The sequence below is a fragment of the Microcaecilia unicolor genome, chromosome 1 (genome assembly GCF_901765095.1).
Source record: "Microcaecilia unicolor chromosome 1, aMicUni1.1, whole genome shotgun sequence".
NCBI classification, from domain to species: Eukaryota; Metazoa; Chordata; class Amphibia; order Gymnophiona; family Siphonopidae; genus Microcaecilia; species Microcaecilia unicolor.
This window is the reverse complement of record NC_044031.1, coordinates 174,472,021-174,488,491: the sequence shown is the minus strand read 5'-3', so window position 1 is coordinate 174,488,491 and position 16,471 is coordinate 174,472,021. Positions and strand designations below refer to the sequence as shown.

Here is a 16,471-nt window from a genome sequence, read left to right as displayed (position 1 = left end):
AGAATTTACATCTGCTGTCTTTTTTTGCACTGGGTATACTGGAGCTGTAACAGCTTACAGAAATTATTTATAATGACAAAAAAATCAAGTTATTTTTTTTTTATCTTATACTGGTACAGTATTTTCAATGATACCTGTTTATATGTGCCATGGCTGTTATAAGGGGTGTGGCTACCAAATGGGCAGGGCCATATATGGTGACCGAGTACCGGTACCTTTTTTCCTACAAAAAAAAAAAGCACTGGATATATTCAACACCAAAAGACAATGCCTCGTTCTTTAGTGATAGTGTCTCAATTCTACAGAATAAGATATATGCTATCAATCTGCTAAATACTATTATACAGCTTTGGAATTGTACATTAGCACCAAATTCTAATTTACTTTTATTTAAAGCTTTACACTAATGCTGCCCATCAGGTACTTTTATAAGCCTATATACAGAAAGGAATATTAAGGCAGCAGGTCTCCTTCATGGAAAGCTATGTACACATTATAACATAGCTGAGCCCAAAAATCACCGAGATCATGACCTGAACATAAATATAGAGATTGAAGAAATTTCAATCATCTGGGACATTACTATCCTCGAAGATAAAAAGCTTGATGCAAAGAAATGGATATCGTAAGGAGAAAAGGATAGATGCGCCAGTTACAATTCTGTACTATGTGTGGAGAAATAGAAAATACTGAAATACCAATAAATGCAGAGGCTAAGAAAGTGCCAGAAAGCTATAGGAATTCTCCCAAATTCTATTGGAAGCCACCAACCTGATTAAAAAGAATTTCCAAATGTATTATGATATATTACCTATATAGGTTCTATCTTAAAAACTGTGGTAGAAATCTCTTTTGGTACAAGTCAACTGCTGAGATCAGCATTCTTTGTGAATCTGAGAATCACATATCATCTCAAACATATGCTCACATAGTGAGGTTTATTCCTGTCTTGGTGTGTGGAAAACTGACTGACTTGCAAACAAGTCCCTGAGAGACAGTAAAGATAATATCTGCCATTTGAAACAGACTATGGCCATCTTCTAGATGTCTCTTTATTTGGGACAGTACTTTTTCTTGATTTCCGATCTCTAGTTTGGTTTATGGCCAGCTTCTTCCCCTGTACCTACTTTGGACCTTTGCCTACTCCTGCTCTAGGATCTCCTCCCTTTCTTAATGGCCATCAGTACCAGGAGGCACAACTGAAGGGCGAGGTAGCTGCTACAAGTGAATACCACACTTCCCTGCCAGGGATAGCGTTTGCAAGGGAAAGGCCTCACAGCAAAGAAGAGAGGAAACATTGTCAAGCCATGATGGCATCGCTATAGAAAAAATAAAAAAATCTCTCACAGCCTCATCCATCAGTGAAAACAGAAATAGTCATCCAGTCTGTCCAGTTCTGTTATTCACACTGCTAACTAAGGATACCTCTCAGCTACTAGCACAGAGTGAGACCATTTCTAAGATTTTTCCTGACCTGTAATAATCTTTTATTTGTTCCTAAGAAGGGGATGGAAGGAACACAGTCAGGAACCCCCCGAGACTTGGACTGGTGAATGCCAGCCTCAAAAGGGAGAGAAAGCAGTAGAGCCAGAGGAAGAAGCCTTGAAACGTATATTTGCCTGCTTGAAACAGCTTAAAAAGGCATATATATTATAAAGCAAAGTTGAAGGGTATGTGCCAAACTGTGGCAATTTTATTTACTACTACTACTACTACTTAGCATTTCTATAGCGCTGCCAGGGTTACGCAGCGCTGTACAAGTTTAAACATGGGGAAGGACGGTCCCTGCTCAAGAGAGCTTACAATCTAAAGGTAACAAGCTATTTTATTTAGTCAGCATCAGAAGGGAGAGAAAGTAGTAGAGCCAAAAGAAGGGAAAAAGACTTCAAAGGTATTTCCCCGTTTTGCTTAATCAGCCATGTTTGAAGGATATATGCCACTGCTGTATTTATATTGCAGGATCTGTGTTGAGATGTTTGCCATTGTAGTAGACTTATGTTTGGTCAAGTTTAAGACATGGGATAATACATTTAAAATATCAATTTTTCCATTAAGTATATATATGGTTTATGTTGACGAAGGGCAGCTGTTGGGCACAGATAGCCATCATCAAGTGCATTCTAAGGTATTATTTTGTAGTATCTCAAGAAACACTATGCATACCTATATATAGTGACCTCCCATATCAGCTCTGGGCCCACCCAAAATGTCAGGTCTGGCTACACCACTGGCTCCACACCTAACTTAGGCACCAGTATTTACACCAAGTTTTACTTGGCGTTAATGGGCACACCTAGAATTAGGTTAAGGCATGGCCGCTCGGTGTATTCTAGACCGTGCCTAAATCTAGGTACAGTTTACAGAATACACCTAAGGCAGAAATATTTTCAGCACTGATTTTTCAGGCGCCATCTATAGAATCTTGTCTTATATGCGTTAAAATATGGTATTTGATTTTCTCTGTTTATTTTATCACTGTAAACCACATAGATACATGTGGTCTATTGAGCCAAACAAACATAAATATTACATAGGTCTAACGCCTCATATTGCAGATAAATACCATTCACTAAGTTGCTCTTCCGTGGAGGTTGTGATCCAAAAGTCATACACGACAGTAAAATCACAAGAACTTTCAGCAGTAAATAAAAACACAATTTCAATATATTAAAAAACATTTTTTTTTAAGTTTAGCTCCAGCTTCAGCACAATCTACTAAAGAACTATGATTAGATTGATATACTTTTACACCAATTATAGCATGAAAATGGAAACATAGCTTCTGAGGTAACTTTGTTTTCTGGTTTGCTTGTAGGCACTGTGATTTTGTCACTTCTGATCTTTGTCCAAGAATTATAGTAGTTCCCACCTCTATCAACAAATGTAGCATTCGCTGTATGGTTCTTAAATAATGATTTTACAGGTTTGTCTGTAATACTCAAATATAGCAGAAGAAGGAAAATGAACTGATATTGTCTGGAGCTGTTTATGGTGCATACATGTTGGGAGTTAAGAGTGGTGAAAGGAGAGGTCTTCAAGGAAAATGCTGCTACCACCATTGTTCAAAACGAATTTGTTCTCTAGTAACATGAAGGTTTTCCAGTTGTTTACTCAAGGATTGTATCATTGGAGGTGGACCACAGATGTAGTACAGATTATCCTTACACACATTTCTTGCCAGATCCTCTTCAGAGATTCTTCCCACTGAGAAAAAGCAAAACATGTAAAATCAAATCTATTCATGTGGGCCCTATTTGCCTTTAGATAATCAGAATTACCCCTAATAGTGCGCAAATGTGCACGCACAAATTTACATATATAGGCATCAGAATGGAGAAAACCACAGGTGCCATGGTACCTCCCAAATTAATGTTCCCTCTATGCTGCCCGGCTGCACAGCAGGCACACCAGAACCTTCCCCACTTCCTTCCTGCCAAGATCCCCACTGCTGCTGCTGTTTTACCAACAGAGGGTTGGTATTAAAGCATGATCCATCTTGTAAAACTGCAGAGGCCTATATTTAACAAATAGGGTATTCCTTTAAGGACAGATATGCTTTCAAATATCTTTGAGGACACCTTCAAAACAAACATGAAGCAAGTGCAACAGGTATTCACACTCCTTGCTTACGCCAGAAAGGCGATATTACTCTTTGGGGTCCAATCTAAGTAGGAGCTTTCTAGCTGGATTGAGTCAGTGACATGCGTCTCTCCCTAATCTCAAAGCAATACTGTGAGGGGTGGTGACATGTGAGCCAATAGGTTGAAGCCAGCAGGATAAGATGAATTTCAACTGTTAATACTACAGTGGAGTACCACTGGCATTTAGATATGTGCAATAACATAACTGACAAAGTACTTATATTGAAAGGCTTAATCCTAGGCTTAAATAATTTACTGTAATATGATGCATTATAAATGTAAAACATATAGCATGTAAGTGTGATAAGGCTGCAGCCTGTTTGTTCCATTACGTTGCTCTGGCCACCCTTCAGCTTTGTACAGAAGGAAAGAGGAGAGTGAGGGAAAAATGAGATGGGCTGGCCTGAACAAACTACAAGTGCCATGTTATGACTCAGACCTTGGTTGCACAGATTCAAACTCGGTACCAAAAGTAACTCTAGGGAACAGCATCCAGTGTTCAACATTAGGAGGTTGCTATAAGATTTGGTCAGCATAAAGGACTGTACGAGAGAAAGAAAGCAGTAAAATGCTGAAGGTTACATATGATTGGTTTCTGGTAAGAGAATTCCATTAGTAGGGAAGTAAGGCCATTACTGGGCAGACTTCTATGATCCCTACACCCCTTCCCGTGCACTCCGCTCCATGGATAAATCCTTCTTATCTGTTCCCTTCTCCACTACTGCCAACTCCAGACTTCGCGCCTTCTGTCTCGCTGCACCCTACGCCTGGAATAAACTTCCTGAGCCCCTACGTCTTGCCCCATCCTTGGCCACCTTTAAATCTAGACTGAAAGCCCACCTCTTTAACATTGCTTTTGACTCGTAACCACTTGTAACCACTCGCCTCCACCTACCCTCCTCTCTTCCTTCCCGTTCACATTAATTGATTTGATTGCTTACTTTATTTATTTTTTGTCTATTAGATTGTAAGCTCTTTGAGCAGGGACTGTCTTTCTTCTATGTTTGTGCAGCGCTGCGTATGCCTTGTAGCGCTATAGAAATGCTAAATAGTAGTAGTAGTAGTAGGTGTCCCAAACATGGCAAAAAAGGCAGACTTTTATGGTCTCTGTCCCAATTGTGGAAAGACAGATTTGGATGGACTGGAGAGGGCTTCGATGGCAACTCCAGTAACTGGGAAGCAGGACCAATGCCAGGAAGACTTCTACGGTGTGCGACCAGAAAATAGTAGGGACAGATCAAACAGAAGTTTGCATTTTCTGTGTCACATTCATATCAGATGCTATCAACATCTCAGAGAGGGAGGGGAGACAACTTATGGCTGATGGTGAGTAAAATGTCATTTTGCAACATTTTATTAGGATTTATTTACTGCCTTTTTGAAAGAATTCACTCAAGGCAGTGTACAGTAAGAGTAAACCAAACATAAGCAATAGACAATTACAGCAGTAAAAATATTCAAATAATACAAAGTATGGCATAGTATACTACTTACAATGCCAACACAATATGTAATAGAACATTTTAATTGACAGCATAGGGTATAAGCAAAGATGGAACATATAGATAGGTAAGAGAATAAGAGGAGTTAGAAAATAAAGTGACTAATTTAAAGAAAGTTGCACATGAAGTCAGAGAGATGATTAAATGTTATCTGAGCTAGAGTAGGAATGGATAAACATTTCCTGCTGCAGTATGTGCAACTCCTTGTGTGTATGTGGAAGACTAAGAAGTTAGTTATTTCTTCCATTAAAGGCCTGGTTGAAGAGCCAAGCTTTCTCCTGCTTCATGAAGTAGTTGTTGGACTGCTGGTTTTATAAAATACTATTAAAAAAGGCCTGTTTCTGACACAAATGAAACAGGCGCTAGCAAGGTTTTCCTCGGAGTGTGTATGTTTGAGAGAGTGTGTGTGAGAGTGACTGTGTGTGACAGAGAGAGAGCGAGACCGGGTGCGAGTGTGTCTGTGAGAGAGAGAGTGAGACCAGGTGCAAGTGTGCCTGTGAGAGAGTGAGACCGGGTGCGAGTGTGCCTGTGAGAGAGTGAGACCGGGTGCGAGTGTGTCTGTGAGAGAGAGTGTGTGTGTGTGAGAATGAGTGTGTGTGCCAGGGGGCCCCCCCTCCCTACCAGTGTTGTCCCCCACCTCCCTCCCTCCCAGTTCCAGGGTCGTTCCCCCCTCCCTCTCTCTCTCTCCCTCCGACTTTCAGGGTCCCTCCCTCCCGAAGAGTCGTGGCGGCTGCCCTCACACTCTCCCATGAGGCTCGGAGGGGCAGCCATGGCTTCCTGAGGTCCCACCTCCCCCACACCCGTGCGCTGGCTTGGCACAGCAGCATGCTCTCCGTGGCTGTGCCCCCTCCGCTCATGCTCAAGGACTCCGACCTTTCTTTCCCTGCCATTGGTCGTGACGCTCTCGGCTACTCCGCCCCTCAATGCTTCTGTTTCTCTTTCAAGCTCCGCTTCCGCCCCTGTGCCCTGCCCCTTTCGCCCTTCCTCCTCCAGCTCTGGTGTTCTATGTGACGTCAGCCTGATCTACGGAGCCTAGCAGACCAACTCCGAAGAAAGCCACGGACACAGGCAGCAAGATAGAACGTTGGAGGTGAGAATTATTATATAGGATTGGCAATGAATGTGACTATGCTGCAACCTAAATTATAAGACCACTATTCCATGATTGTGTGACTGCCCTACTTTAGATCATGACAGAGCGTAATCTGCACAGAGTGGCAGATGCAGCTCTGGCCACCTTACTGGGCAGACTAGATGGACTATGTGGGTCTTTATACAACATCATATACTATGTTTCTACGACCTGGAAGCAAATCATTAAAACAAGTTACTTACCTGTAACAGATGTTTTCCACAGAAGGGGGGGGGGGGGGAAATCAATTCCTCACAGCATGTGTAAAATCACATGATGGAGCTTGCGCAGGTAAACGTCCCTTGTTTAGTTATTACCAGTTTCTGAGTTGCTTCATCATAAATGCTAGCCACTTCCTGCCTGCCATTGTCGTGCAGGACCACATCAGTCTATTTATTCAGCTAGGGGCACCACAGAAAACAACTGCTACGAGAAAGTAACTTGGTCTTCTCTAAAGACAAGCATGAGACTCCCTAAGTGTAAGCTGCCTTCAACAGAAAAAGGGAGAATGAATAATAAGGCACTGCAACAGACACCAATATATTTTGTTGGTGCCAACCAGTCTTTTAAAAAAATTTTTTGGGAAGACAGCCTGGAATGGAAAACAAAATGGGCCTGAGGGGATAGAGTTAGATTCTAATACCCAAATAAGTTCTGGAGGACTGACTGGCTAAACCTACTGTTGAGTCGGGAGTACTTTTTTAGGCTGTGAACGTATGAATAGATCACTATATTGCAGCCGTTCATATTTTCTCTATGCAGGCTGATTTCAAGTGAGCTACCAATGCTGCTTTAGCTCTGTCGTTATGAGCTGTAATATGCCCCTCAAGAATCAAACCTGCTTGTGCGGAAAAGAAAGAAATGCAGTCCACCAGCCAATTAGATAGCATGCATTTGATGGCAGGCCCCATTCTGTTAGGGTCAAATGAAACAAAAAAGTAGGCTGGACTTTCTAAGGGCTTTAATCCACTCCAAATAGGAGGCCAAGGCTCTTTTGTAATCCAATGTGTGAAGTGAACTTTCACCTTTGTGAGTGTGAGGAAAAAATATTAGCAGGACAACAGACTAATTAAGATGGAAATCAAACACCACCTTAGGAAGGTACTAAGGATGAGTAAAACAGAACCACCCTGTTATAGAGTTTAGTATAAAGTGGACCAGTTACTTAAGCCTGGAGCTCACTTACTGTGCATGTTAAAGTTTACTGCAACCAAAAAGAAGACCTTCCAGGTCAGGTTCTTCAGTTCACAGGTTATCGAGTGGATTGAAAGGATCTTTCATTAGCCTACTTAATACCACGTTGAGGTCCCACATTGGGATGCTTCACTAGTACTACTACTACTACTAATCATTTCTAAAGCGCTACTAGACGTATGCAGCGCTGTACACTTGAACTTGAAGAGACAGTCCCTGCTCGACAGAGCTTACAATCTAATTAGGACAGACAAACAGGACAAATAAGAGAGAAGGGAATATTAAAGTGAGGATAAAATAAGGGTTCTGAACAAGTGGAATAAGGGTTAGGATTTAAAAGCTGCATCAAAAAGGTGGGCTTTTAGCTTAGATTTGAAGACGGCCAGAGATGGGAGCTTGATGTACCGGCTCAGGAAGTCTATTCCAGGCATATGGTGCAGCAAGATAAAAGGAACGGAGTCTGGAGTTAGCAGTGGAGAAGAAGGATGCAGATAAGAGAGATTTACCCAGTGAACGGAGTTCCCAGGGAGGAATGTAGGGAGAGATGACAGTGGAGAGATACTGAGGAGCTGCAGAGTGAATGCACTTATAGGTCAATAAGAGGAGTTTGAACTGTATGCAGAAATGGATAGGAAGCCAGTGAAGTGACTTGAGGAGAGGGCTAATATGAGCATAACGACACTGGTGGAATATTAGTCATGCAGCAGAATTTTGAACAGATTGAAGAGGAGAGAGATGGCTAAGTGGGAGACCTGTGAGAAGCAAGTTGCAATAGTGTAAGCGAGAGGTGATGAGAGTGTAGATGAGGGTTCTGGTAGTGTGCTCAGAAAGGAAAGGGTGAATTTTGCTGATATTATAGAGAAAGAAACGACAGGTTTTAGCAGTCTGCTGAATATGTGCAGAGAAGGAGAGGGAGGAGTCGAAGATGACCCCAAGATTACGAGCTCATGAGACAGGAAGGATGAGATTGTTATCCACAGAAATAGAGAATAGGGGGGGAGGAGAGGTTGGTTTAGGGGGAAAGATGAGAAGCTCAGTCTTGGTCATGTTTAGTTTCAGATGGCGCTGAGACATCCAGGCAGAAATGTCAGACAGGCAGGCTGATACTTTGGCCTGGATTTCTGGTGTGGAGAGGTAGATCTGGGAGTCATCAGCGTAAAGATGATACTGAAAACCATGGGATGAGATCAGAGTACCAAGGAAAGAAGTATAGATGGAGAAAAGAAGAGGTCCCAGGACGGATCCCTGAGGTACATCAACTGACAGTGGGATAGAAGTAGAGGAGGATCCACTAGAGTATACGCTAAAAGTACGATGGGAGAGATATGAAGAAAACCAGGAAAGAACAGAGCCCTAAAATCCAAGTGAGGACTGTGTATCAAGGAGTAGGCTGTGATCAACAGTGTCAAAAGCAGCAGATAGATCGAGGATGAGGATAGAATAGAGACCTTTGGATCTGGCCAGGAACAGATCATTGGAGACTTTAGCAAGCACTGTTTCAGTTGAATGAAGGGGACGAAAGCCAGATTGAAGTGGATCAAGAATAGCTTGAGATGAAAGAAAGTCAAGGCAACGGCGGTGAACAGCACATTCAAGTATCTTGGATAGGAAAGGGAGGAGGGAGATGGGGCGATAGTTGGAAGGACAGGCAGGGTCCAATGAAGGTTTTTTTTAAGGAGTGGTGTGACCATGGCATGTTTGAAGGCATCAGGAACAGTCGCAGTGGACAGTGAAAGATTGAGGATATGACAGATAACACTATGTCTCCTACTGTCATCCCTTTTAAGTAGATGGGTGGGAATATGATCAGAGGAACAGGTAGTTAGTTTTGAGGAGGAAAGAAGATGTGTAGTTTCCTCTTCAGTGATTTCAGAAAAGGAAGAAAAGGAGGCAGGGGTTGGAGGGTTGAGAGAATGGACTAAGGGAAGGAGAGTTGGAGGTGACCTGGTTGAGAATTCAAGTTTAATCTTGTGAACCATATCATGAAAGAACTCAGCCAGAGTCTGGGGAGAAAGTGAAGGGGGGAGTTGGAGGTGAAGGCACTTTGAGGAGAAGTGTGGCAAAGAGACGTCGAGGGTTTCAGCCAAGAGAATTTGTCAACTGGATGTAAAAGTCCTGTTTGGCAAGTAAAAGAGCAGACTGGAAGGAGGTCAGCAAGAATTTGAAATGTATGAAGTCAGCATGGGCACGGGATTTCAGCCAAAGGCGTTCTGCAGAGCGGGCACAGGAACATAGGTAGCGGATTCTAGAGGTCAGCCAAGGCTGGTGTTTGGTATGTTTTACAGAACGGGGAATGGGAGGAGCGAGAGTATCCAGAGCAGAGGACAGATTAGTATTATAGGAAGAGACAGCCTCATTGACAGACTTGGATAACATAGTGGTAGAGAGGATTGGAGGACAGAGTAGAAGGGTCAATAGCCTGAAGATTCCTAAATGTATTAAGGTTGGACGGGACTGGGGAGGAGGGTGTTTAAGTGTGAAAGTTATCAAATGATGGTCAGAGAGGGGAAGAGTTGAGGCACAGAAACTGGAGAGTGAGCAGTTTGAGAAGAAGATAAGATCAAGACAGTGGCCATTCTGGTGAGTGGGGGCAGTGGAACACAGTTGAAGATTGAAAGAGGATGTTAAAGCAAGAAACTGAGAAGCATAAGAGTCAGAGGGATCATTAGCATGAATGTTAAAATCCCCAAGAATGAGGGAAGGAGCTGAAGGTTCAAGAAAGAAGGAAAGCCAAGCATCAAAGTCAGTGAGAAAGGAAGAAACGGACTTATCAGGGGGTCGATAAATAACTGCTACTCGGAGAGGTAGAGGAGCAAATAGATGGAGTGGACTTCGAAGGAAGAAAAACAGTGAGACTAAGGTAGAAGAAGAGGTTGAAATCTACAAGAGGGTGAAAGTAGTAGCCCGACACCACCTCCACGGCCAACCGGGCGAGGAGTATGGGAGAAAAGATAACCTCCATGGCATAGGGCTGCGACTGAAGCAGAGTCTTCAGGGTAAAGCCAAGTTTCAGTTAGGGCAAGCAGATGGAGAGTACGAGAGATAAAGAGGTCATGGATGTAGGAAAGTTTGTTACAGACAGAGTGGGCATTCCACAGAGCACAAGAGAAAGGCAGGGAAGGAGGGGGGGAGGAGAAGAACAGAAATTAGATTGGAGATATCACGGTGAGACCTGCACAAATAGGATGAGAGCTGATGTGGAGGACCAGGATTGGGATTAATGTCCCCAGCGGTGAGCAGGAGAAGGAGCAAAAGAATACAGAGAAAAGTAGGAGAGGTACGACGACAGTGATGAAGGCGAGATGGATGAATAGAAGGAAGGAAATGTTGAAGGTTGAGAGCTGAGAAAAAGGAAGAGGAATAAAGAGATGGTGAGATGATGAATACAGAGGGTGGACAATGTGTTCCTGCAGTGTACAGTGGTTTCAGATGGAGAAACAGATTAGGAAGGGACAGTACCAAGAAGAAAAGTGTACTGGAGCCATAAATAGTAACCGAGAGGAAAATAAATGTAAAGAGAAAAATGCCCTGCGCGGCACCTAGAGCAGAGGTCCTGAGTGGAGCGGACCTGGGAGTCACCCCGGAGAAGGCTGTAAAGGAGAAGCCTTCCATGAATCTAACAAGTAAAGGCTGTACAGAGATGGGTTTCCCTTCTACATGCTGGTGGTAAATGCACTGTTCATCTCTGCCAGGTAAGTGGCCCTGAAGTCATTCTGTCCACACCCAGATCCACTCCTGACAGTCTCCCAACGCAGGAGGTACGACTGCTGCTTTCTGTTTTTGTTGACATAATACAAACATATGTAACAACACAATTTTGTTGGCCAACCAATCTTTGAAAGCCTTTAGAGCTTTCCAGGCTGCCGCTAATTCTATGAAATGTATATGATAAAGCTTCCGGGGAGAACCACAACTCATCTAAATGGACTCCCCAACCCAGTTTGGATACATCTGTTGTCAGTACTGTTTGACAATTTGGCAAAAGCCATTCTCTTCCAACTTCCACAAACTGAATGTCGATGTATCATTTATATACCGCAGTATCCCTTTGCAGGTTCACAGCTCTTTATAAAAGATAAGTAAGTTACACAGAACAATAAATAACCCAAAGTTACATGTAAAAGAAAATAACCTTGTCAGTTTTCAAAAGCAAAGTTATCAATTTCTTGCAAAATATCAAGTAAGTGCACTCCAATCTAATAAAGGAGGGTAAAGGGTTCCAAACATACATTACAGCAAAAGGGAACCAGGTATTAAAAATTTTCAAAAAATGTACCCCTCTAGAACTAGAAAAATACCATGTGAGCCTCATCTATGCTGTATATGTAAATTTAATTAGCAACCTAAAATACATCTAAGAGTTAGCCAAGATTTCTTTGATAAAAGTAGGCTATAAGAGTCCAGACCAATCTCTCTATGTTGGAATTATCCTAGTATATTTAAACTAGTTCATTATCTCAAGGGAGTTATGTTATTTACCAACCTCTTTGACTGAAAGGCTGGCTTGGGGGAAAGGGGGGAGGGACTCTGTTTAGTTGATTGATCCTAGTTAAGCATAGTATGGTCATTATATTGTACAGTAACCGTTGGTGTGGGATCCTTTACAAATATAATTTCTCTGGAATATAGAGGGTAGAGGGAGGCATAAGGGTAGGGCTGAGGGGGATATACTTGAGAAAATGTTTGATGACAGATATTCTCATTCTATGATCTTCATGTGTCTTTTATGCTATGCTATTTTGACTGTTTATAATGTTGGATAGTATGGTTCTACATAAGTCATCAATAACCTTTGAACATAAGAGTTAGCCAAGATTTAGAAATTCCTGCATAATGGGGATGTGGCACCTTCTATATTGTTTTTATCTTATTGTTGTAAGCTTTATAATCACCTCCTTTCCCCACATTCAGAATTCAGCAGAACTCTATTGAAATTCTACTTCTCCCCTCCAATGGGTCACCTTTAAAATAACCTGGTAGCTCTGTCACTGCCTAAACTCCATTTGTGAGATGGATGTGGATACTGAATATTCAGGATAGACTGGTGCACAAACCAATAAGTAGTTGAAACCCTGGAATAGCAATTCTTCTCACTACTTATGTCCTTGTGTTGATTCAACTCTTCTTGTGAGTATTATTTATGTATTTTTCTATCTAAGTCAGAAATCAAAATGCTTGAATTCTCCTCACTCTTCCGTACCACTGACCTTTACTTTCAAGAACACATCCTATTAGTTCGGTCTGGATTTTTTAAAGATGCCTTTAGAACAACTATAGGACTCACCCGTGGTATATGGTTGTAGCTCCTCACAAACTTGTGCTGTCTGTTGCGTAACATGGAAACTACATGAGATCTTTCCAGGAAACTTGTTTATCAAATTTAGGATCTTTTTCTGAAAATTTAAAAAATTCATGGATTAAGGCACATTGTGAAATCAACAAGCACATAATCAGCAAATGAACAGTATCACCAAAATTTAGGTACCTTGACGCACCTCAAATATCAGAACAATACAATACCAAAATGAAGGCTCAAACTATACAACACAGATATTTTTCCTTAATTAGAATATGAATGTGCCTACAACCAATACTGCTTTTACAAGTAATAGTAACTAAACAACAGTTTAGCCGTCTATAACCACCACTTCCGTTGATTTACTTCTAGGCAACTGTAAAGATGTCAGCTTGTTTCTGTATCAGCTGAATCTCGTCACATTCAGATCACTGTGTTAAAATGCTCAGATCGGGTACTTGAAGTCTGGCATCCTCATCCTCTCACTGATGCACTGTACCATTTATTATTAGATGCGGTGCATGCTTTTCAACAGCTACAGCTGCAAGGATGCATACAAAGAATAAAGCATTGTCTGTCACACATATAAGCCTTCTGCTGTCACTGAACAATTCTGCTGAAATCAGTACACTGTAAAACCTGAATTAACTTCTCAAATTAAAAAAAAAAACCCGGGAGGGGGGAAATGTTTGGGAAAAAAAAAAAACTTTGATAGAAATTAAGATGTATTAGTACAAGTTTGAATTGTTCATCACCAGATTTATACTGATTGATATGGAAATGTTTAACATGTGCATTCATCAATAAAAATTGTTTGAAAGGTTAAAAAAAAACCCCAGTACAAGCTCTGTTACATACAGTATGCCCATGTTCTGTTCTTTACAAGAAACAGACAAGGTACCAGAACCAGCCTGGGAGTGTCAGAAGAGCAGAGTAGGAAGGAAGAATATTGTCATTTTATGACTTCTTCTATAAACATACATAAAAAATGCACACCAATACTTGCCTAGAAATTAGGGCAGTTCACCGATTAAAAGTTTTTAATTGCATGATTAATAGCATAGAGTGTCCCCCTCACATTTTCACCTATATAGTGCAAAATATAGACTGCAGATGTCAATTCTCAACACTGACATACTGTACTTCAGTTACTGAACTGAAAATAAAATCATTTCTCTTACCTTTGTTGTCTGGTGATTTTACTTTTATTTTATTCTGTCTCTGGGTCTGTTCCTCTGTCTGTGATCTGAACTCTATTTTCAAGGCCTCCTCTCTCCTCTATTTCTTTTCTCTCCTCCTCTCTTCTTCACTTCTTCCCCTATAACATCTTTCAAATTCAACTTTCTGCCATTTTTCTTCCTCCTTATACCCATCTTGTTTCTATCCCTTCCCTTCCCCTTCACCCATGGGCACCATTCTCCTCTTTCCTTCTGTCTTTCCTCCCCTCCATAGGCACCATCTCCTCTGGTCTCTCCTCCCACCCTGTGGACACCATCTCCTCTCTTCTCTCTAGCGTTTGACTCCTGCAGCAGGAAACAGGAAGTTTCATCAGAGAAGGTGGGACACTAGAAAGGGAGGGCTCAGGTTACAGAGAGGAGTGGAGCAGCGTGTGCTTAATGCTGCTGTGTGTACAAGGCAAGTTTGGAGGGTGATGGCGCGGGCGGAATGAGATGCCAGAGAGTGGGGTTTGCAGGAGAGAAAAGGCTGCCAGTATATGGTGGCAGGTAGGAGAGAAAAAGCTGCAGGAGCACTGGGGAGGGAGAGGGGCAGTGGTAGGAGAGAGAACGATGAGATTAATCGAGTTAAAATTATCTGCGCAAGTTAAAAGTAATGCAATTAATCGAGGTTAAGGCACATTAAATGAACAGCCCTACTAGAAATACATATCTGGAACATTTCTTACCAAGTACTTTATATTTCCAAATTAACATCACAAAAACATTAAACAAACTGTAACAATCTCAAAAAACAAATACAGCTAGCAATCAAACCATATTAATTCTTTATGAAGAATCCTTGAAAGCCTTATAAATTATGCTTCAGTCATTTATAGGTAAACTAGTAAAAAGGCCCGTTTCTGGAAACCAATTAAAACGGGCGCTAGCAAGGTATTGGCTTCCTGCAATTAATGTTTTGGGAGTCAGTCTTCCACAGGTGTCCCCCTCCCCTATGGATTTCAGCACTAAATTGGTTTCCTAGGCAGGGGGAGGAGTAGGGAAACATGCTCTGCGTGTTTCCCTACTCTCCCCCTCCACATTGGACACTCGCTGCTCCCTGCATCACGGCTCCTCCTCCTCCCCCTCCACATTGGTCACTCGCTGCTCCCCGCATCACAGCTCCTCCCCTCTCCCTGACGTCACTATTATGATACGCGAGGGGCCGGGCCTTCTGTTCCTGCTGCTGTGCATTCCCCGTGTTGTGCTGATTCGCTGCTCCCTGCATCGCGGCTCCACCCCTCTCCCTTCTACTGGCCAATCTGGTGTGGGATGTGTGAAGAGCAGCAGGGCAGTGTTGGAGAAGCAAGGGCCTCCCTTGTCACGCCGACAAAGCAGCACGACTAAGGAGCTCCTTGGGGCAGGCTTTGGGAGCCTAGATTTGTGCTTGTTTGTGTTGGGAGGTTGGTGAGGAAGAGAGTGGGGTGGGTTAGAGTTGGAGTATGGCACTAATAGACGAGATGTGTGGATGTGAGAAGTATGGGGATCTGGGGTTTATGAAGAGGAGTGGGTGGAGGGTTAGGGGTTACTTCTGCTTTAAAACTAATAGTTTCTAAGGTGTGGGTTGGAAGGGATGGGTTGAAGGTGGGTTTGGTGAAAATAAGGTCTGTTAGGAACAAGACGTCTGTTGGATAATTTGTGTGTGACTGAATCTTGGTTGCTTAAAATTGATCTGGGGTTGTGTGGGATACACATGGGAATGGGCTTATAGAGATATTAAGAAAGGAGGAAGAGTGATTTTTTTTTTAAGCAGTGTTTGAGTTTTAAGTTGGTGGTTGACCAGTCTGCAGAATGAGGGGATGTTTTAGTGGGCTTGTTGTGTGATGTATTGCCCTCTGAGGATTTTGAGGGCTGATTGTTCTACCTTGTTGGATTTTATTTAGTCTTGGATGTACTACCCTACAGAGATATCCTCCACTACAACTACCTATAGAAACAAATAGAGTATCTCCAGTTCTGCCCTCTAAGAAAAAGCAGATTCCAACAAAACAAAAGCAAACACCTTGATATCCACTTCATACCACTACCCTCCATCCAACCTAGGACAACTCCAACTATAACAGCCCCAACACTAACTGACGTTACTAACCAACAACAGAACCCTCAATGCAAAAAAACAAATCCACTGACGAAAATGTCAAACACCAGATACTAACAAACGCATATACCCGAAATGTATCCTATTCACTATACTCATTTCCCCCCACCTCCACCACACCCAACCTCCACACAAACAATCTATACAGCATCCCAATCATATCCCATACCTATCATAACAGCATATCATCACACACCTACATCACGATCTAACATCTCCATACAACAGCTACAGACCCCAAACCCACAGAATGAGAAGTTAAATAAAATAGAAATACAAAACCAAACAAAACTGGCAAACACAACCTCATCAAAATTCACTGCAACAGCGCCTCAAACCCTCAATTACCTACCAATACCAATCATACACCCTAAATGCCAGATCAGTGGTTAAC

The 16,471-nt window shown here is 42.2% G+C and overlaps 1 protein-coding gene across 1 annotated transcript in view; it reads right to left on the bottom strand.

Annotated features, from left to right (window-relative positions):
- Positions 1–2,110: 2,110 nt before the first annotated feature.
- Positions 2,111–16,471, bottom strand: part of LOC115460133 (oxidoreductase NAD-binding domain-containing protein 1-like) — a 29,535-nt gene continuing 15,174 nt past the window's right edge. Inside the window, exons 2-3 of the mRNA XM_030189976.1 lie at positions 12,754–12,862; positions 2,111–3,204 (exon numbers count right to left, since the gene is read on the bottom strand). Coding sequence (XP_030045836.1) covers positions 3,050–3,204; positions 12,754–12,862 — 264 coding nt within the window. The 3' untranslated portion in view covers positions 2,111–3,049. The remainder of the gene's footprint in view (positions 3,205–12,753; positions 12,863–16,471) is intronic.